General features: G+C 41.4%; 1 protein-coding gene across 1 annotated transcript in view; it reads right to left on the reverse strand.

The window, feature by feature from the left end:
• Positions 1–903: 903 nt before the first annotated feature.
• The window catches only part of pde4d (phosphodiesterase 4D, cAMP-specific), a 65,244-nt gene continuing 44,034 nt past the window's right edge, over positions 904–22,113 (reverse strand). Inside the window, exons 2-15 of the mRNA XM_030768068.1 lie at positions 17,965–18,156; positions 17,544–17,580; positions 17,194–17,270; positions 16,531–16,580; positions 12,310–12,422; positions 6,044–6,137; positions 5,694–5,869; positions 5,287–5,385; positions 4,996–5,160; positions 4,284–4,383; positions 3,188–3,342; positions 2,488–2,610; positions 1,837–2,019; positions 904–1,398 (exon numbers count right to left, since the gene is read on the reverse strand). Of these exons, the coding sequence (XP_030623928.1) occupies positions 904–1,398; positions 1,837–2,019; positions 2,488–2,610; positions 3,188–3,342; positions 4,284–4,383; positions 4,996–5,160; positions 5,287–5,385; positions 5,694–5,869; positions 6,044–6,137; positions 12,310–12,422; positions 16,531–16,580; positions 17,194–17,270; positions 17,544–17,580; positions 17,965–18,156 (2,059 nt within the window). The remainder of the gene's footprint in view (positions 1,399–1,836; positions 2,020–2,487; positions 2,611–3,187; positions 3,343–4,283; positions 4,384–4,995; positions 5,161–5,286; positions 5,386–5,693; positions 5,870–6,043; positions 6,138–12,309; positions 12,423–16,530; positions 16,581–17,193; positions 17,271–17,543; positions 17,581–17,964; positions 18,157–22,113) is intronic.

Genomic DNA, 22,113 nt, shown 5'->3' on the forward strand with positions numbered 1-22,113 from the left:
CCCTGGCACTTATCCTGACCCGCCATATGTACGTGTGTCTTACAAATGCTGTGTGTGTTGGAGGTGAAAAGAGCTATTCAAAGAAGTGTTAAAAATCTTTTGTGCAATGTCTCACTCCTCACACAATACAGTCCCGGGCGTGTGTCTATTTATAAAAGCTTGGATGGGCCATATAAAGCATTTTGGTTTGTTTCCTGTTTTAATGAACCCTACGTAACCTCTGTTCATTTGGGTATCACGACTAAGCATGTCTAAAGGACAGTTATTTAATCACTGGATGAGATCGAAAAAAAAACTGTTGAGGTCATGAAAAGTGGAGCAGCTATGAGATTTCTTGGGTTTCATGGAAGACTTCCACTTGAGAGGATGTGTTCAATAACCAAACATATCTGTGTCCAGGTGAAACAGTTCAATTACTCTTTCAAAGTAAAAGTGGTTCATTGAGGTTTGAACTAAGGTATAAGCGAACAGAAAATAAGTCACTTACATATGTAGGTCAGCCTCTGTGTGGTTTTAAAGAAAATACTGCATTTTTAAGGAAAAAAAAGGGAAAATGTACAGCACCCAATGAATGACAATGCAATGTAACAATACATGATTCAGATGTCCTTCTAAACATAGTAGAATGAAAAAAAAAAATGGAAAAGATTTTCCTGAGTGCAAAAATGGATGGAACGTCAGCAAGCATAACCGAGGGCGACAAGAAAGCGAGTAAAAGATGAAGACGATGGTGAAGATCAGTACGCACTTTGGGAAAAAAAAAGGAGTCTAAGTAAATGAGAAAAGCGAAACGAAGAAGAAGAAAAAAAAAACACAATATAGTAATAAAAAAAGAAAAATTCTATCAAATTAGTGTCTCTTTTGTTTCAGTATATAAAAAGTTGTGGTGGCATTTATACTGTGTTACGTATTGGCAGCTTCTTCCTCTTCGGCTTCATCCTCTTCCTCTGCCTCCACTAAAACACAAGGTTCTGAGGACTCCCTCTCTCCTTCTCTATCCTCATCATCCTCCTCGTTCTCCTCTCCGTCCCCAACCTGTTCGTCCAATGGGATCTCCGTGCATTCGGAGTCCTGTGTGCAAAGCGTTTTAGAGTCACTACAACTATTATCATCTTCCTCCTCCTCTTCCTCCTCCTCCTCAGCCTGGCTGCCACTGTCCTTATCTGTGTCCAACTCTCCGTCCTCCTCCAGAGTGAGTTCGAACTGGAACTTCTCCGCTCCCCCGGTCCGCCTGCCCTCCCCGGGATCGTCCAGTGCGGGGGAGGGACTCTGGGGGATAGTGCTTTGGTACCATTCACGGTTGTCCTCCAGTGTGTCTAGGATGTCCTGTGCGTCTGGGTGGACCAGGTCTGCCCATGTTTCCCACAGTGGGTGTACAATATAGTCAATAAAGCCCACCTACAGAGAGAGAGAGTTAGAGACAGCATGAGGGGAATTATTCAACCTTAAGAGTTAGGCTCAATGTATACAACACCATAAACGTAAGCCTACCAAAAAAAAATCATACTGCTCCACAAATATTATGTTAATCTATGTAGTATTGCCAAGAATTAGGCTAGTCCTCAACAATTAACTCAACAGGCTATGCCAACACCCAATCATCCAAACAACCCACTAACCAAATCATCAGTTAACCCACAAACTGACCAACCAACCATTAAACCAACCCACCACCCAATCCCTCAATCCCTTAATCCCTCAATCACTCACTCAATCAATCATTCACTCACTCAATCAATCAATCAATCAATCAATCAATCAATCAATCAATCAATCAATCAATCAATCAATCAATCAATCGGTCAATCAACTTGCCACAGTCTGAATTAGGCTTACCTGTGACTTTTCTACTGAGGCATTGTGCTTGTCACACATGGGACTGATCTCCATTCCCCGTTCTCTTTCTCGGTCTCCCTGGCTGAAGAACTCTTCCATGATGCGGTCCGTCCACTGTCGGTACAGCTGCAGAGGCTTAGTGGGATTACTGAGGTCTGCACAGTGGACCATGTTCTGCAGAACCTGAATACAAACAGAAAAAAAAGAAAAAAAAGTCCTGCTTTACCACAGAAACTGTGAGACTACCAAACAACATTAGGACAAAATGCGAGAGGCACCAGCAGTAGGCCTATTACTGCTCAAAACACCTCAACCACGCTTGGGAATGACAAGGAACATTTTTGTCTTAAATGTCGCTGTGACCTGAAGATCACAAACAAAAATCAGCGTCTCCTAGCAATCTAAACCTAAGAACCACAGACGATAACAATATCCTAAATCATGTTTTAGTTAAACGTGAGTTCACTGAAAGGAAACAGAAATATTCTTTACACAGCTTTTCATCTCTTTATCTTTAGACCCACACAGCTTCAATTTACAGCTGTTAATGCTAATCACATTTCTTCTGTTTTTTACCAGAACAGACTGTTTTGGAGGGAAGATTTTGATATGGAGCTCTTTCGCAGAGGTGTGGAGGTGTTGGTGATTTACCTGTATTCTGTCTGAATAGTTGTCCAATAGTAAAACACCTGAGCTGGTCACTTTTTTGGTCTCCACCATCGTTTTCAAATCAGCTAATAAATTCATGTGTTTAGACATATCAGTAGCCAGGACCTTTCAAAGCAAAAGATAAAGAAAAAGAGAAAGAGAACGAAAAAACATGTTACTCACTGAAAAATTATGAACGGCGAAAATCAATTCAGGTTATAATATAACAGAACCTCTGGAACACTTCCTTTGTCCATTAAATTGCAGAAAACCGTTTGACAACTTCACAGTATTGAGCATAACAATGACTCCAATAAGTGTCAAGGAATAATGATAAAAAAACAAACAAAAATTGGTTTCAAGTTGAATTTTTCAATTCATCATATTTCAATAATAAAACTGATGAGTTTTTTTTTTTATCTGTGCTGCTTGTGCAATCTTCCATGTGCTGGCCATGGAAACGATTTCTGCATTTTTCCCATCTATATCAATATTTAACTTTTTCATCCAGCAAATATAAATTTGTTAAATAAATAATAATTTCTAATATAAATCACAACAAAGGAAATACTGTTTCAGTGTTTAAAAATGATAAATTGAAATACTGAGGCCATTTTTCTTGTTTTTCTATTGCATGACTACAGAAAATTGAATTGATAAATGATCTACAGACTGCTGGCTTTCGTTATTCTCTGTGACTTACTATGTCAATGACCATCTTGCGCAGAGACTGTCTCTGTTTTTTGGTCAGGTTCTGGAAGATGTCACAGTTCTCCTCCTGCAGCAGCTTAAAACCCACAGCCAAGTGATGGTTCTCCAAGACAGACGAGTCATTATACATAAGAGCCAACTCAGAGTCTACAGAAACAGAGAAAAGAACAAAAAATAAGTCAGAAAACAACAACAGAAAAAAGGAATATAAAGAAAGAGAGAGACAGAAAGAGAGAGAGAGACAGAAAGGGGGGGGGGGGGTTGTGTGAGTGTGTGTGAGTGTGTGTGTGCACGTGGAGAGAGAGAGAGAGAGAGAGGGAGAGAGAGATGGATAGATGACTCATACGAGTTTGTTTACTGCAGGGATTCCCCCGGTACACTTTAGCAAAGGGCAACAGAGTGGAGGAATACCAAAGGCTTTCCAAAGAGCATACCACCGCCCCTCCCCACACCCCTCTCCCCTTCCCCCCAGCCCTTCCCACTTTCTCCCCAATTACACCCACACACAGAGGATGCACATAGAAGGCCTAATCGATCCATCAACCGCGGTCCATTAACTGAGTGTCGCACAGCAAGTGCCACGTGCACAGTGTGCCACGTGAAGGCATTTTGACAACCCCTTCTCTAAATGACCTTAACCCCATTGACTGACGTGCACACACACACACACACACACACACACACACACACACACACACAGTCTAAAGCTGTCACACGGGAAGCCTTAGAGGCCAATAGCGCGAGTATAGATTTTATCTTAGTCTTAGCAATAGATGAAATGGTTTGCTTCAGCTTTCAGAGGTCAAAAAGAACGTCACACATGTTGTCTGAGGCACACTGTCCAAAATGAACTGTCAGTAGCAATTATTGTGCAAAGCCTGGATCGTCTGATCATTAGAAATGTGACAAACATAATGTCTTTTCTGCTTATCACAGCACAGCTTACTGATTGACCAATCAGTTCTTTGTATTGTCAATGGAATGTGCTGAACTGGAAAGAAAAATCATGGATGTTTGAGAAGCTATCCATTCTCTGCGCCCACAGTGTGAGAGAGATGTTTTGATAGGGAACTGTTGATAGAACTCACTGGTGTTGATAAGGAACTGGTTGGAAACACCGGGGTGATCGACATCGTGAATCGCGCTGGCAAAAATGGCGGCGAGAATCTCCAGGTCGGTAAAAACAGCCTGGAAATTAAAAAAAAAAGACACCATCATGTTAGTAGCTTTCTCAACAAGAACATGGGTCACCTTTCGAAAAAAGACTTATGAAAATACACACCCATTCATTTATATAAAACAGTCTTGGCAAATCTAAGTCAACAGTGTTTTATCTGATGAATTTCATCACATCTACATCACAAAATGTCCTATGTAATTACATAATAGGCAATAAGACCCGGAACACAAAATCATATTAGCAAGACTGTCCTCCTCTAACAAATGTCATCTGTACCGAGTCTGGATGGCGGATACAGTTTCTTCCCTTACAGTGAGTATATTAGCAGCACCATTATCCTGTGTTTACCCAGTAAGGGATAGCCCAGAGGACTGGATTCTCCTGAGTCGTTTTCGAACTCTGTGTACTACAAAGTCTTTTAAATTACATCTGGGCTGAACAAAATGCAACCTCAGAACCGGGGCTGCTGTAACAAAAGCTGCCACACTGACATTACTGAATATTCATTCAGCAGGCATTCATCTTAGGCAGTGCCACAAACTGGGCTAAGCTTTCCGTACGGGCACGTAGAGAGAAACTACCAAACGCCGAAATGGGAATGTTCTAGAACATGAGTGTACCTCTAAAGCAGGGGTAGACAGCAGCACGTGCGTGGACTGAGTGACATCGGCAGCGTGGATGTTGTTGTGATAGGCGACATCTGCGTGGTAATGATCCTCTAAGGTCATCAGATAGGTTATAAAGGTGTCTAATGGGATCTTGAATGTTTTCAACAAATCTCTCTCCTGTTTAACCAAACCAGATATGTAACACACAAAGACATGATGATGTAATCAGGGGTTTAAAGAGTGAAAAATAACAGATTTAGCGCTATTTAACTTACTTTTTAAAGATGAAAAATATGTTTGTACCTGGAATATCGTGTACATCATAACGGTTAAAGGCCGGTTCCCAGAGAACTCTGTGACTTTGAAAACATTAAGGCCCCATTTGTTTACATCTTCAAGTTCCTGTAAACAAAACAAAATTGAAAAAAAAAAGAAATAGTGAATAAAAAAAAAAAAAAAAAAAAATATATATATATATATATATATATATATATATATATATATATATAAAAATTATTTTATATGTACAAAACATGAAAAAATGAATTTTCAGATCCACAACGTGCTCTTAGAATTACATTTTTACAGTGATTATTTATTGTGGCACTGTTACACAACACACACACGCACGCACACACATGCGCACACACACACACACACACACACACATACACACACACACACATTTGCTCATACATGTAAATACAAACCTTAGCCAGCGCGTCCTCCGTCTCGGTCTTGACGCCAAAGCGGGGGATGTTGGAGTTTGTGAGGCTGGAGCTGTGTGTGAGCTTCTTAACGCCGCTGATTTGGGACATGGGCCTCTTCTTCTTCTCCTTGTCCTTCTGCGTCTGAGGTGTGGGCATCTCCACCTCATGTTGCTTGTCTGCGGACGTGCAGAAAGAGCACCAGCATAGCTGTCAGCCTCAGCGTGCCATACCACAGCCTTAGCTAGGGAACTAGGACACACTGTGCTCCTTGGTGTTACATATTACTATGTGTAGCAAACAAGAAAAATATATTCATACTGACATGACCATGGTTATTTCTCTCCACTTACCTAAAAAGGTGCTGGAGATATATTCAGACACCTGGTTTCCTGACCGACTCATCTCCGACAGATGGGTTAACTCCCTGTTCAACATCCTCTTGAACTGGACAATGAAAAACAGAAACACCATACAGAGTGTAAAAGAGTGAGGAGTTGTTATATCGACAATAGGGCTCAACTCATTTTGATTATTTATATGAGCTTTAGACTGCCTGATTGGTTGGAAAGCTTGTAAGATTTAAAATTTACAAAACTTCATGAAAAAAGAGACACAAAATTGTGAAGAAGACCGCTGGATAAACTGATTATTAATTAATAACTATGTAGCGTGACGTGAGAACCTAATCTGTAAAAAAAACAAAAACAAACAAAAACAAAAAAACAACCAACCAAACAAACAAAGCACTGTTATTTGTGAATGATGGGTACTTTTCTCAGACGCTATCAGAGGACAGCTCATGTTTCTGATTTGCTCTGTGGTTTGTTTTAGTTCAGGGCTCCAGAGAGTCTGAAAATTCAAGGCAAAATCCTTCAGACAAAACCACAACACACGGATGAGGAGTCCTGACACTCTAATAGACTTTGTAAGGGACCTGAGCAATGTCACAGTGCCCCGCTCTGCCGCTCATTAGATAAAATAACCATATGTCTAAACAGCGATGTTAGAGAGGTAAAAAACAAAAACAAAACAGATTAATAGAGGTTAGTGTTCATTATATTGAAGGGGGGAAAAAAGAAGAAAAAACGGCCAGCCAGCCCAAAGCAGGGTTGCAGTTAAAGGACTGCTCATTCTTCTTTACTGTAATAGGTAAAACCGCAAGTAAACAACTCCATAAACACACACACACACACACACACATACAGGACCGTATTCCTGTCTGTATTCTGACAGAAACAGCGAGTGGGTGGCAGTGGGAAAGACTAGAGGTCATGATGAAGATGAATGAGAAAACTAAGATTGTAACCTACCTCAGTACAGATAAACACTAACAGACTGTAACCTAACTCAGTACAGATAAACACTAACAGACTGTAACCTACTTCAGTACAGATAAACACTGACAGACTGTAACCTACCTCAGTACAGATAAACACTGACAGATTTTAACCCACCTCAGTACAGATAAACACTGACAGACTGTAACCTACCTCAGTACAGATAAACACTAATAGACTGTAACCTACAGATAAACACTAACAGACTGTAACCTAACTCAGTACAGATAAACACTAACAGACTGTAACCTACCTCAGTACAGATAAACACTGACAGACTGTAACCTACCTCAGTACAGATAAACACTGACAGACTGTAACCTAACTCAGTACAGATAAACACTAACAGACTGTAACCTACAGATAAACACTGACAGACTGCAACCTACCTCAGTACAGATAAACACTGACAGACTGTAACCTACCTCAGTACAGATAAACACTGACAGACTGTAACCTACCTCAGTACAGATAAACACTGACAGAATGTAACCTAACTCAGTATAGATAAACACTGACAGACTGTAACCTACCTCTGTACAGATAAACACTGACAGACTGTAACCTACCTCTGTACAGATAAACACTGACAGACTGTAACCCACCTCTGTACAGATAAACACTGACAGATTGTAACCCACCTCAGTTCAGATAAACACTAACAGACTGTAACCTACCTCAGTTCAGATAAACACTGACAGACTGCAACCCACCTCAGTACAGATAAACACTGGCAGACTGTAACCTACCTCAGTACAGATAAACACTAACAGACTGTAACTTAACTCAGTACAGATAAACACTGACAGACTGTAACCTACCTCTGTACAGATAAACACTGACAGACTGTAACCCACCTCAGTACAGATAAACACTGACAGACTGTAACCCACCTCAGTACAGATAAACACTGACAGACTGCAACCCACCTCAGTACAGATAAACACTAACAGACTGTAACCCACCTCAGTACAGATAAACACTGACAGATTGTAACTCACCTCAGTACAGATAAACACAGACAGACTGTAACCTAACTCAGTACAGATAAACACTGACAGCATTCCCATTGTTTTCCATCATCATTCCTCCACACTGAAAAATCAATCAGTCCATCCATACATCCACCTCTCAATCCATCTATCTATCTATCTATCTATCTATCTATCTATCTATCTATCTATCTATCTATCTGTCTGTCTGTCTGTTTGTCTGACTGACTGTCTGTCTGTCTATCTATCGTACACGACCCACACAGATTTTGGGACAATGCGTGCACTGAAACATGGCTACGCATAATTTAGCATCTCACCTTTATATAGCTCCAAGAAACCGTTAGTAAGTAATTTACTTCAGGCATTTTGAATAAAATTAGTCCAAATAAAACAGATTAGAGACTGGGACAAGCCACAGGCGAGAGAGTGAGAGGAAAAAAAAGACCAAAAATCAGCAGCAGCAAGGTGTAGCAGCTGAACGTAGCAAAAAATTGGGATCCTTCATGCTGGTTTCTTTTGTACAAACGTAATTCCGGTGATATGAGACCATATATGCCACACATTACATCCCATTATCCAAAGCATTGCTCTTCAGTGAAAGCTCCTTTGTTGAGTATCTGACCGCGGTGCATTCCAGGCTAGAGACTAAGGCAGCAGACAGAGACATCCTCGACACTGTCTCACTACATCTTCACCTGCACACTGCGAGCTTCTTCACTAAACACAAGCACACAAATCCTGAGGCTCTTGAAGGGAAATCATCCTTCAGACAAACACGACAGCTTCCAAATAAGGCTCTGTTCTCACAATCATTCAAGTGGAGAGCTCCCAGAGCAGTTGTCATTCAGAAGCAGCCCAGCCAATTACGCGCCTCCTTCAGCGCGGAGTCAGCCTATCTGGGAAGCCAATTGGTGGAGCCGAGCTCCCGGGCAAATCCTCTGGGAGTATTCCTCTTCTTCCACCCCTCCCCATCTCTCCTCTTTTTTTATCCCCTCCACAGAGCATTCGAGCAGTGTGGTGAGATGCTGTCAGCCCCTTAAGGAAAGCTTGCTTCAGAGACGCAAGGCAAAAAAAAAAAAAAAATCCAAAAACGCTCTCACAGGACACGCTCATTGTGGAATTTGGAGAAAACAGAACACATGTGTGGGATTTCTTGACTCATTCCACATGTATAGGAACGTGTGTATGCGTGTGAGTGTGTGTGTGCATGTGAATCTGTTAGAATGGTGAGCTCATCTTCATGACATGTTTTCTGGAAGTAGGTATTGTCTCATCCTTAGTCATAATTCACGAGAAAAAAGACATGCGGACTGCTCAGGGAAGGAAGCCAAAAAGACAGTAAATGTAGCGTTTGGAAAAGCTATTAAATAACGATAGTTCATTTGGGGTTGCTTTGTTAAATTGAGGATGAAAACTTAACAAACACAGCTGGCTGAACCATGAACCGCGTCGTTTTTTTGACGTGACCAGATTCACAAAGCCAGTATCCAGTTATGGGACTGGACTAATCAAAGCAAAGCACGCGACTTCACAGCACCAAGTACAACTCAAAGAAAACAAGGAAAAAGACAATACAGAGTTTATGAATACTAAATACCAGAAAATTCTTTCTCAATTCCACATCAATTTCAGCCATTCATTGTATCCTGGGTGTGGTATATTCAGTTGTCAGGCTTTGCTGAAAACTGGGAATTGTAAAAAAAAAAAAAACAAGGACTGCTCAGCTCAGATTTCCACTTAGAGCTCATTCAGTAGATGATAAATCTCTAGCGAAATGAATTACATCCTTTGAGGTAATACAGTGGAGGCTCCAACAAAATGGGAAAGAGTGAAAGCGTTTGCCAGTTTCCTTTTCGTTTGCGCTAATTTACTGACGCCTTTAAACTTAGCTAATGGAATACAGGCCTGGAAAAAAAAAAAGAAAAAAAAAAAAGGGAAATTCATGCAACGGGATAAATTCATCTTGTCATACTAACAGAACAATGTCTAGGATTACTTCACACCTCCGTTCCCCTGACAGCGGAGGCTGCATTGTGGGTAATTTACAGCTTTGCTAGAACAGATGAGCCAGTCGGTCCCCTGCCGTGGAAGAAGTGGCGCCTCTGTTTTTTTTTTTCTTTCTTTCTTTTTTTTTTCTCTAGCAAAACTGTAATAGGCTGTTTTGGACTCATAAGACCAGGGGACCGTGTCTTTCTATAGTTGGCTCATCCGAAAGGTGTGAACACACACCTCCGAGTAAAAAATTGGAAGACATCACACCATATTTAGCTGTGATTTTCTAGATAATGTGTTTTTTCGGGAGACAGCGATCCAAATAGCAAGTCCGTTCAGATTTTCTCCCCCCTACAGGTTAGCCAACAAAACACTTGACAATCCATACAAGTATCTTTACCATTTTAATAGTATTTCTTTAAAAAAAAATCAGATGTTTTTCATTTTAATTTTAATTTTAGCGTTAAATGAATCATGTCAGAGATTGAATGGATTTCATACACTTTTAGCGTTTCACATTTCATTAATATGTAACACATATTTTTATTACATTAATATAGATGTTTCAACACTTAACTGCATAAAGAAAAAAGAATTACAAATGAAAGAGCGTAGCTGATACGCAGTGACCTAAGAATTTGTATGGAATTATTGTACCTTGTAAACATTTTGTCAGTGGAAGCTATTCAGTTTACCATGGAAAACTGCTGACTCTATTACAGTGCCAATAGAGCAGACGTCACCATTGAGTCAAGCTGGGAGCTTAACAGCGCTGTCTACACACCAGCTGTAACTCTTTATTTGTGAGCTGAGGAACTTCTACACTGATGTTTAGGACATATCTCTCACTGTGTTAAATCAAACCAAATAACTGTTTCACAGCAATGTCTGTACATACGGCTAGCCTACCTAGGGCTTTGCGTGAAAAATAAAACATACATTTTGAATGTTTTATTTAATGAGAAATTAATCTAAAGAGAACCTAGGAAGACCCTTTGCCCCAAACCTCTCTCACGACCTCTACTTCTCTGCTTTGCTTTGCATACGGTTTGCTATTAGGCTATATAATTTCATAATCATAGCACAAACAGTGTTAGGTTTCTTATGGTATATGAACATCTGACTACTGAAATAGTAGGTAAATATTTTTAATAGGCTGTTTGCTAAGGTTGAACTGTCTGAGAAATGGTTGTATTTCTGCACAAATTGACCAGTTAATCTGTAAAGGGAAAATGGTCTGTTTTGTATAGTGTGGACCTCCATTGCTGGTGAGTACATGCAACAAAGCAGGCTGACAGGCCTTGTGCGTTGCCATGGAGACTCAGGTTGGCCGTTTGAGCAGCAATAAGACATAAGCTTTTTGGGGGCTTTTTCGTTCACAAGCAAGCACCCAAATCATTTTCTATGTGTTTCTTTAATGGGCTCCATTTGTTTCATTTTTCAGTCAGCTCATCAAAGACACTGTCTTTACATTAGCATAGGGCGGGAAGAGTGGAAACGCTGGTGGCTGATTAGCATGCTATGTGCGTTCAGGACTTGCTGGGAATTGTGAGCATGCTCAGTGCCTCTCTCGATGACGATTTTGCTGCTGTTGTTCCAAACACTCTGAAGTGTACAACGCCATAGAAACCAGAGCTAGACACCGTTGTTTACAAGACATACAGTCACCCCACACATGAACAAATCACAATATCATACCCTGCTGCTGGTTGTCAGTCAGTTCATATATTGATCTAACACAAAACTCATGCTCATAACCAGACGTCCACAATGTCAGATGCCAGTGGCAAAAGACATTGGTTGTTTCCCAGAGCACTAGAGATTTACTTTGCCGTCTGGCCTGACCTTGAAAGAAGTAGGATGAACAAATGTTTTTCTTTCAGTTAACAAAATATTCAACTGTACATTCAAACTACAGTCACACATCTTTAAAGAGCATTCATAAAGCCTCCCAAACGACAGGACAATCTCTACAAATATGAAGTCACACATCTCATGCAGCCACTGTCCTGTCTTTTTGTCTATGTACTGGGACAAACCAGTCAATACGATGGAAATGGTTCACACTGAGGTTGACAGCCCAAATAATCGAAGTGTCTATGTGCCCTAAGGCTAAAACAAATCAAAGGCTTTGCGACTGTAACATTGTGCAATGGGAACATTACCAAAGCATGGGGTCGAAAACATTTCAAAGGAAAGCCCAATCATTTTAGGTATTATATGTCATTTTATCCATGACTTACATCACCACTCTTAGTAGAAAATCAAAAGAAGGTGGGTGGGTTGTCTTACCTTATTGGATGCCATCTCGCTGACCGAATGCCGGGTCTGTAGAGTTTCCAGTTGGTCCAGACACCAGTCCAGCTCCTCCAGGGTTTCGGTGGCCAGTTTCTGGTAGGCCTCCTCTGGGGGAAGAGAGGCAAGTGAGGGGTCAGTTTTCAGGCGCTTCAGTGGGCTAGCTGAGGCTCCAAGCAATGGGCCCAAACCGCTGTGGACCGCCATTGTGAGGTGTCCTGAGTGGACGCATGGGTGACTCTTCATACTGTGACGAAACCCTCCACAGTGAATAACGAGGGGCGGGGGAGGAGGGGGGGAGACCCTGGACCCAAGCTCAAGTCCACTGTCCAAACAGTGGCCCTCCAAGACAGTACCACTTAATCAAACCCAAGGGAGTCCTTACGGATGTTGACCGAGCACCCAGTAATATGCCAAAGCAGAAATGTACAGATAGAGAGGTTTGCTCCTTTGCTATGTTGTGAAAAGGAGAAAACACAGAGTCCTAACCAAACACACAGAGGCACAGACACACACACACAAACACAAGCACACAGACACACAATCAAAGTCTCACAGTGGGAATCTAAGCTCCGACAAATTATTAAGTCCAGGGTAATAATTCCAATCCGGCAGAAGAATGAGAGTCAGTCCAGTGAGCAGACCCATTTCTGCTTGGATAACCACAGGTCCAGTGTGCAGAACCTCCAGAGAGACGTCACAGCTTTAATCCCATTCACTCTGGCCCATAACAAAAGAGTGAGGCGTGATGGTTTGAGAGAAAACGCACAGGCTTACACACACACACACACACACACACACACACACACATACACACACACTATACAGAGGACTGATGGTAACAGATGACTGGATGCTCTTTCTGCTTAGTCTTCCTGTAGTACTGAGATCTCGGAAAATCATTTGAAATAAAGAAAAAATCAGCAAAAGGAGGAAGACGCTTCACGTTTCTCCCCCTCTCTCTCCCTCCCGGGTCTTTCTCCTGGGTGAGTGAGATAGATGCCCCCCTGCGCGCGTGTGCGGGCCCCGTCGTGGAGCGTCGCTAACCGAACGTGAGCAACACTTCCTCTTGAAAGAGAAGCCAGAGGCTTCCAGCGCTGCGTGGTGAGAAGGGCAGTGACGAAATCCCGGACCGGAATCTCGTCCCCCCCCTCAGCTGGATCTGGGAGCTTAACCAGGGCCATGTGAAAGAACTCACAGAGGAAGAATTCCCCTCTGCTTCCCTTAGGGACATTGTCACAACGGTCAAACCTCTGCTTCTCACCGTTCTGAGCAGGGCTAAGAAAAGTCCTCTTTAGATTAATGCTCTCTGAGACAAAGTCCAAGATCTAAAACAGATTTTTACCCCACTCTACCCTCGGTTACGTGGGTTTAGCAGGCGATGCTGTCTACATTTCAAATTTGGAGTGGCGTACAAAATTCCACTCTCGTTTATTTCCTCAAATGCATCTCAGACTTTGCTAACACTGAGCATTATTTTATGAACTGAAAAGGATTATGTATGTAATTTATATTCTTAAATTAGGCTATAGAACCTTGTCTGTAAATTAAACACGACTGCTTGTTTTCACATTTTTTGAAGAAGAAGTCATTCAAAAACTCTGAAAACAAGCAGCCTGGCATTTTATTTATTTATTTATTTTTTGCTAATTAAAACATTTTTGCAGAAGAAAAAGTAAACATGGTTGACTCAATAAATTCCATTTTACATCTTCAAAGCATGTTTAGTCTGGAGTCCAAATTTCCCTTTTGTCCGAAAAAACAATGACTGCAAACTTTTGTGGAGTTCTTGTGACAAATGACATCTAAAACCTGTTCTGATTGTTAATATCCAATGAGAAAAAAAAGAGCTCTGAAACCACTGACCTATCTAAATACATTCTGATCTGCATGTGTGTACGCATGTGCAGGACATAAGCATGTGTCAGTATGTCTGTGTAACAACCTAAAAATTAAAACACAAACCATGGCTATTCTCGTACAGTAAACACACAAATGCGTGTCACTCTCAAACACATTACATTATCCCTGCTCCCTTGACTCTCCCTCTGTCACTCTACTCTCTCTCTCTCTTTCTGTCTCTCTCTCTTTCTGTCTCTCTCTCTCTCTCTCTCTGTGGTGTGGCACACAGAGCTGGGGTGCCACTCTTTCTGAAGAGGACTGCACTGACGTCAATGGAATTCTTCTCATGCTTAGCGAGACATCAGACACCAGCTCAGAGAGGCCGCTTCTCTTCATAGACTCGCTAAGCTGCCGCCAAAACCTGGACCGGATTGCTCAGTCAGCCCTAACTGCACTGCTCACGCTCGGAAACCCTCTCCAGAGCACCTTCCATTATTCAGTAACGTAATCATTCGTATCTGTGACTGCTTTAATTGGAGTTACGGTGAAACACTGGCAAACGTTCTATAACCCTTATTATATCGCAACGTTATGGATTTGTTTTGAGTTTTTAAATCATTGTCAATGGGAGGCAACAGACTGAGTTTTCAAATTTTAGATGTTATAATGTAGATGTAAAAACCACCAATTTGAATCAGTCCAACGACTAATCAACATCACAAAGAAAACTCTGTACCACCACAAACCTACGTCATTACAGGTTTCACTGGCAGCCTATTTCAGAACTGAAAAGATCTTTTTTTTTTCCAAGACTTTTCTATAGACCAACAATGAACTGATAATGCTGACCGCACGATTTTCATCTCGTAACTATACGAGGTATTAGAAGAAATATCTACATACGTCCACTATGCCTTAATGGCCCGACTGTCACATAAATCAATAACTCGAGACATTGGTATCCCAGCAGCTGATGACACTGGCCACGTAAGAGCTGTCCTCTCCAGTCCTGGGTGTCCTCTGTCACCGCTCCAGATCAAATACCTGGGCGTCTTTGGCTCTATTTTTAGCAGGCTCCGTTCATAGCAGTCAGTGAACAGAAGGCAATCAATGTATTGGCAGATGCTTGATGAATTAGCAGATTGAAATGACTGGGGAGAAATCCTTCAATGTCACAGCCTAAACTGGGTCTCTACTCCGTCTATATAACGTCCGGCACGGCCATAAACCACTTAACACTCTGTAACAGCAAACTCAGACCCAAAAACACTATTATCTCATCATTAACTGGTCATGTCCAGCGACGACACTAACACTATTTAGTAAAACAAAAGAATATCATTTGATGATAATTGTACAATATTTAAAAACTAATTTGAGGCTTATCCTATTTGTTTTTTAACTGTACGAGTTGATGAAATGTCCTAGTCAGCAGAGATTGGAGGGAGCATGACGTGGGGCTTAAAAAAAAGGGAGAATCCGTGAAATAAACAGGCGCACAGAACAAACGTGACCGGATGTGTCCCTCAACAGCAGTCTTTACAATTTATAAAGGCTGGATAACAAAGGGGGTGGGGGTGTCCTGTTTTACTACTCTTGGCAGGAGACCTCAGATACTGTTGGTATCACACACTGGAGAGGAGAGAGGGAGAGAGAGGGAGAGAGACGGAGTCATGTCATTCAAGGGCAAATCTATTTCTGTTATCAGGCACAGTTTGTCAGACCCTCTCCGTGGCTGATGTCTTCAGGGAAGCTCATAACTTGCTTACTGTACGTGCTACGGCTTTTATAGGGGGGCTTCCCAAGGCCCTCTTTCAAGAACGTGTGAATTTTGGGCCTGACAAACGGCCTGTCAGTCAGTATTGACGCAGGAATCCCATCACGCTGGCTCCGTCTTTTCCAGTTAGGGAAGAATTAAGATGGGTAAGCAGTATTCCACAACTGTGAGCAGTTGGATAACGATAATTCATACGATATGACACAGATCCTTTTTACGAAAGCACAGCTGAGATCAGTCCGATAACCAGTGTCGACCATCTTATGTTTACATACACATTCACACACAGGGTGAGGTTTGCAATGCTGCTCTTTGGCTCCCTCCACAGGATCTTTGAGTCATTACATTTTCTTAGTTCTAGCTGAATCGGCTGAGGGGCCAGAAATCCATTGTAGTGAAAAAGTTGTCCTATCCACCCCATGGAAAACAATGAAACTGTAGAGTATGGTGAAAAATCCCAGGGTCGTCCCTGTGTGTCACTATTCTCACTTCTTTCTCACACAAACACCCAATTCCACAAGCTGAGCATAAATAACAATTAAAATTTTTAAATTTAATAGGATATTAAATGTTAGGATTTAAAATAAAACTGTAGATACCTGTGTAGGTTGTCTTGGTGATGGGGGGTGGGTTGCACATGGGCGATCTCCTAGAGGAAAGAGCAGTTAAAATAGAAAAATCAAAAAAACAAACAAACAAATATAACACTCACTGACAACAACTAAATTTTTAAACTGAAGAGATGCAAAAAAAAAAAGCTGTTGAATCACAAATTAATCCACAATCCTTTGGTTGTTTAGGTCCTGTTAAAAATAGGAAAAAAAGAAAATGTTGTAGATGCAATGTAATTTTAAAGCTGATATGTTGCTCTTCAACCTGACAATACAATAAGCACGTATAATGAAAAAGAGAATTCATCATCTGTTTACATCTGGTTTTATGATCTGTGAATTCTCAAAATGCAACAAAACAAAACAAAACAAAACAAAACAAAACAAAACAAAACAACAGCAACAAGCACACCAAAAACAGATCTAGGTCAAAGGAAATTGACACAAGATGTAGTCATGCTAGTTTCAGCTCTCGATCCAGGGAAACTGAGCCACTGAGTAGCACTCAGGACAGCACTACTGTGGTCTATACAGTAGGCAGGCTGCGGAAGAAGCATATCAAATGTCCCTCTTACCAGTCAAACAATAAAATAAGATGCAAACATGATCAGCAAAACACAAAAACGACAGCCCCTTACAGGATTCACTTACTTGTTGGATGGTCTTTCTTGTGGTACATTTGTAAGTGCAGCAAAATTATTCCGTACTGTTCTTAAACTAGCCAGAACCTGAGTAATGGGATAATATTACACTGGATTACTTCAGATTATGACGAGCACTGCAACTGTATACATTCAGATTACTTCAGATTACGAAGAGCACTGCGACTGTATATATTCCCATATTTAAAAACAAAAAATAACATCAACCATTCAAATAAGTGAAGCAGTCATAGCTTTCATATGAAAAATTATGTATACATATTATGAACTACACCATTCAGATTATAGACAGACATTTTAGACGAACGCAATGTGAGAAATCTGGATAAAACTGCTCACCTGTGCAAAAGGCGTAACAATCATATCATCTCCATGTCTGTAAAAAATGAGTATGCATTTTTATTCTTCTTAGAATCACAGTTATCAGGAACTATGAGCTATCCATACAAGATCAAATCAAAACCTTCAAATTACGATTAGAATGTATCATGTCAGCAAAATGTACCAACTACCAAAACAAGAAATAAACCGCAAATTAGCATTAAAATATCAATAGTTATCAAAACCCTGTTACATATGGATTATTACATTCCAGTAAATATTTACCCCTCCAATCTGTAGTTCATATAATACTTTAGTTACAAAGAGCACAGGGAATTCATGGAGGGTTGTTTAGTTGTTGTGTGAGTAAAAAAAGAAGACTCCAGACGACTTGTTGCCGCAGTCAGACCTCTGAGCAGCTCAAGGGGAGAACACTCACATGTCACTTGCTATGGAGGAGTTTCTGGACATGGACTTGGGCGACAGGTCGTAGTCGCTGTCTGAGCGGTACAGGAATGACTCTCTCCGCTGGCTGTGCACGAAATTGGCCTGGAGGATGAGACCTGAACCTGGACTGGCCATGGGGTCCAGGGGACTCCGCCCAGACGACGCTGCATTGTCCACATCAAAGCTGCAGGGAGAGACGTGATGTGTAAGTGTCTGTATTGCTGTTGTCAAGTGGACGCACCCAGAACAAAGATCTACACTGCAGACAGAATAACTGTATATTACGTCAAGACATCATAAAAAATAAAGTGAGAGAGATAAAGAAGGGAAATAAGTCTGAGTAAGGAATCACCATGCAGGTCCTGACATTTAAATCTCTTCCTCTCCTTATAGTATAAACAAACAATTGTTTAAAAAAATGTGAAAACACTGTCAAATGTCAGACATGAAAGGAATGTACACACACACACATGCATGCATGCACGCACACATACACACACACACACAGATGTGGGAGGTGACCTGGCTTTACGTGTGCACCAGCATGACCAGTGTAATCTGTGTGTCAGACAACGAGATGAGGCATGACGAACGGCCGTGAGGTCACACCCGCGTTTCCCGCGGCGACCTTCCCCACCCTCACAATGCACAACAAAAATGCTCTCCCAGGTGACTGCAGTCTCCGTGGTTACCCAGCTGACCCCGTAATCCCCAAGGGATTATAAAAAGAAGCCCTAAAGCCGCGCGGGGATTCCTTTTTGGTGTGACGTAGCTTGTGACGTAGGCTAACGTTCACTATCTTTGCTGTGGTCTCACTTTCTCCAAGGCTGAGTAGTGCCATGTGCTAATGCTAGTTAATCTGTCCAAGTACAGTCTGGTCCTGTGCTAATCACTGGCTGAAGTTTTTAAGAGTTCAGCGTGAACTCAAAAAAAAGAGGGGGAAAAAAAAGAAAAAGGCATCTTTGCTAGTCCCTGTTAGCCCGACATAATGCATGAGATCAGGGAGTGTTATGACTAAGAAAGAGTACAGCACATCCTCTGAGATACTGAGCTTCAAATCATAACATTGGAAAAGGAGTACTATGATAAAGTTCACAGTGTACATAACTAACTTTAAGGCCTCAAGTTAAAGACTAACTTGGTGTTTGGCAAAGGCGTGTTTGCAAGTTAATTCCTACACTCATTAAACTAGCCCTGGGGTGGTCTCAAATAAATGTGTTCCATTGCCGAGGTAACAGTTGCCGTGTAATTCCTCAGCTACACTACACAGAGGAGAACCATGACTGGCAGAAGTCGAGACTGTTAAATTGGTCCACTGACAGTGTCATTCAAAAGCTGCCAGAGCAATAAAACTGAAACTTAACCAAAGTGTGGGATCTATCGATGGAAAGAGCTGATTAAAAAAAAATGTCTTGTTAGGCCATTATCTGAACCTTTTTCCCTCAAGTCATAACCTTAGCAGAGTGAACTGCAATCTGATACACTCACCATCACCGTCTATGCATTATTGATAATGATCCAAGCCTTAGGGAACTCCTTAGGGGACAAGATACTTAGCAGACATGCTAACCTTTCAGAAACTACTGCAAAAACCCCCAAATCCAAACCAAAAACAAAACAACAAACAACAAACAAACAAAAACAAACAAAAACGTAAATTTACCAGATTAGTACACTAAATGTTTTACCTCCTAATCTCCAGTGACAACCCATTAATTGTTAATCCAGTGCTTGTTCTTCAACCTGGAAACCATTAAGAACCAGCATTTGTGAAGACAGTAACAACCTTTTTTTCTAATTCACTGAGTGAACGACAGGCCTCGTGGTTACTGAAGTATGAGCGTGACCTTAAGAGTCTGGCAGGCATCAAACATTTCCCTTCATCAGAGTGCTGGTTCTGTCAGGGAAAAAACTCCGAATGGAGATTCCGATATATAAAAGTTACGTATTCTTGATTTTTTTTTTTTCATTGTTTCCAGATGAGACGTCATACGATCGAAGGGTGAGGAAAGCAAAACAAGTTACTTAATGTCAAACAGAATGTTTTAATTACTACAGCGAAACTGGACATTTTAATTATATAAATAAGTTCACTGTTTTCTTAGGACCTGGTGACGCTTAGTCGGACTTCCCCGACTCCTGCTAAGACAGAGTCACACTGAAACAGCTGCACCGCTGTTTTCTTTTAACTGCTTATGTCTTGAATGTGGCCGTTATCGTCATAATCAAGTCAAGGTATCCTGGGGTACAAACCTAACCGAAGTAAAGCCCTTCCACACGAAACCACACCGGTTCATACATAAATAGAGAAGGAAATTGAGGAACCCTTGTGTTTCCTTTAGATGATGACTCCTGCAGCTCTCAGATGGCTTTCTAAACGGCAACTGGATATTGGTTTGTGGGTCACAGAGAGTAGGACGACACAGGTACTGGGGAGAGGGCCTAATTCATTATCCGAATGTAGCCTGAGGCGCCGAAGAAACTCTACCTGGATCCGATGCTAATAAGAAACAAGCATCTGTTCAACGTCCTACTTACGTATTGTCTCTCACATATTGGTGGTTGTGGGTTGTGGGTTTTTTGGCCTTTTTTAAATCACTAGACAGGACATACAGTCACATGCATAATTTCCATAAGTCGTAAGCACTCCACTATGTTTGACTTATTGAATTTGATGCTCTCACTGGAAAAGCCTTCATACTATTTAAAGAGACTACTGTGAGTCTGGAAATGAGCATTACTGACGTCTGAGTTATAATCTCAGTTAGGACATACACAACCTACCTTGTTTTAATCTCTAACGTAATCAAACCGGTAAACGCGCTTGTATGGGTGTGAGGATTTCTCAAAAGAGGAAGGACAGAGAGCGGCAGTTTGGAGCAAAGCCTAATGAGAAAGCAAGGAGAGACATACTGAGGGAGACATACTGTTCCCACCATCACATTACCCCCCCGCCTCTCTCCACATCCTCCTTTTCTTCCTCCTCCACCTCCCCCCATCAGCAGTAAGAGAACAGTAAGTAAGGGACTCCATCTGTTCTGTGAACAAGGATCGCTGCATGCTTCAGCCAGGCTTCTGTTACTGCATGCATGCGCACGCGCGCGCGCGCGCACACACACACACACACACACAAGCCTTATTGGACAAAACAGAGCACTGACTGTTCTTTTGAGTTTAATTACACTGAGACCTTTCTTAACCACGTCTATCATTGCCAGAGGTGCGTTCAAATTTGGCAAACTGAGGCCTGCGTTCCAGGCGAATGGGTTTTCTTTGAACTTTTAAATTTGAGCAGGTCAGCATACTTCAACTACATTAATCCTCTAGGCTACTAATAACAACCAAGGTATCGTTTCCAAATTTAAATACATAACGCTTTAGCTGTATGTGATGTATGCGAGTTATCCTAAACTAACGACCACAGAGAGCAATAAAAATGCTTCGCTTACGCTAAGGATGGATAATGACAGCATACAAAAAAAAGCAGAAAAAAGTATCAATGTAACTGACAGTTAGACAAGTTAACCACTTGAATTGTTGTAAGAAGATTAAATACAATCAAACACAAAGTATATTTTCTGGGATAACTCCCATCCGGGCACACATCTCCCTTAGTCCAGCATCCACGTCTGTCCGCCGAGAACGACCTCCTCAGACTGTTTGTGTGTGTTCGCAGTGAATTCAAACGGAAGCAAGCGGAAAACCGTTCAAAAGTGTTCGTTACAAACGTTTGCCTTTGTTTGCTAATTTGAACGCACCTCAGTAGACTGTCCTGTGCTGTGGAGAATACGTAGCCCCCATTCAAGACAAACTGTACAATGAATGATTCCTGTAGTTTTGCTCTGAACTCTGCGATGAAAAAAGACTTTGGTTTGGATTGTCTGTAATGCTTGTCTTTCAGCCTTTTGTCTGCTTACCTAAAGTATGGATGAATAGTTTGCTGTACAGAATTTTTGGGTGAAGGTAAAGAAATTGTTATGTTACTGGTACTGTTGTTTATGGTACAGGGGGTTATAGCCGTACTGATTTTAATAACCTGTTATTTTCGCTGTTGCTCGGAGATAACTGATAAAGGAAGATGTGATTGGCTCCAGAATCCCTTTCACATGAGTCATTCCCCATACTGTAGACTCTGAGCCAA

This window comes from Chanos chanos, chromosome 1, assembly GCF_902362185.1.
Source record: "Chanos chanos chromosome 1, fChaCha1.1, whole genome shotgun sequence".
NCBI lineage: Eukaryota > Metazoa > Chordata > Actinopteri > Gonorynchiformes > Chanidae > Chanos > Chanos chanos.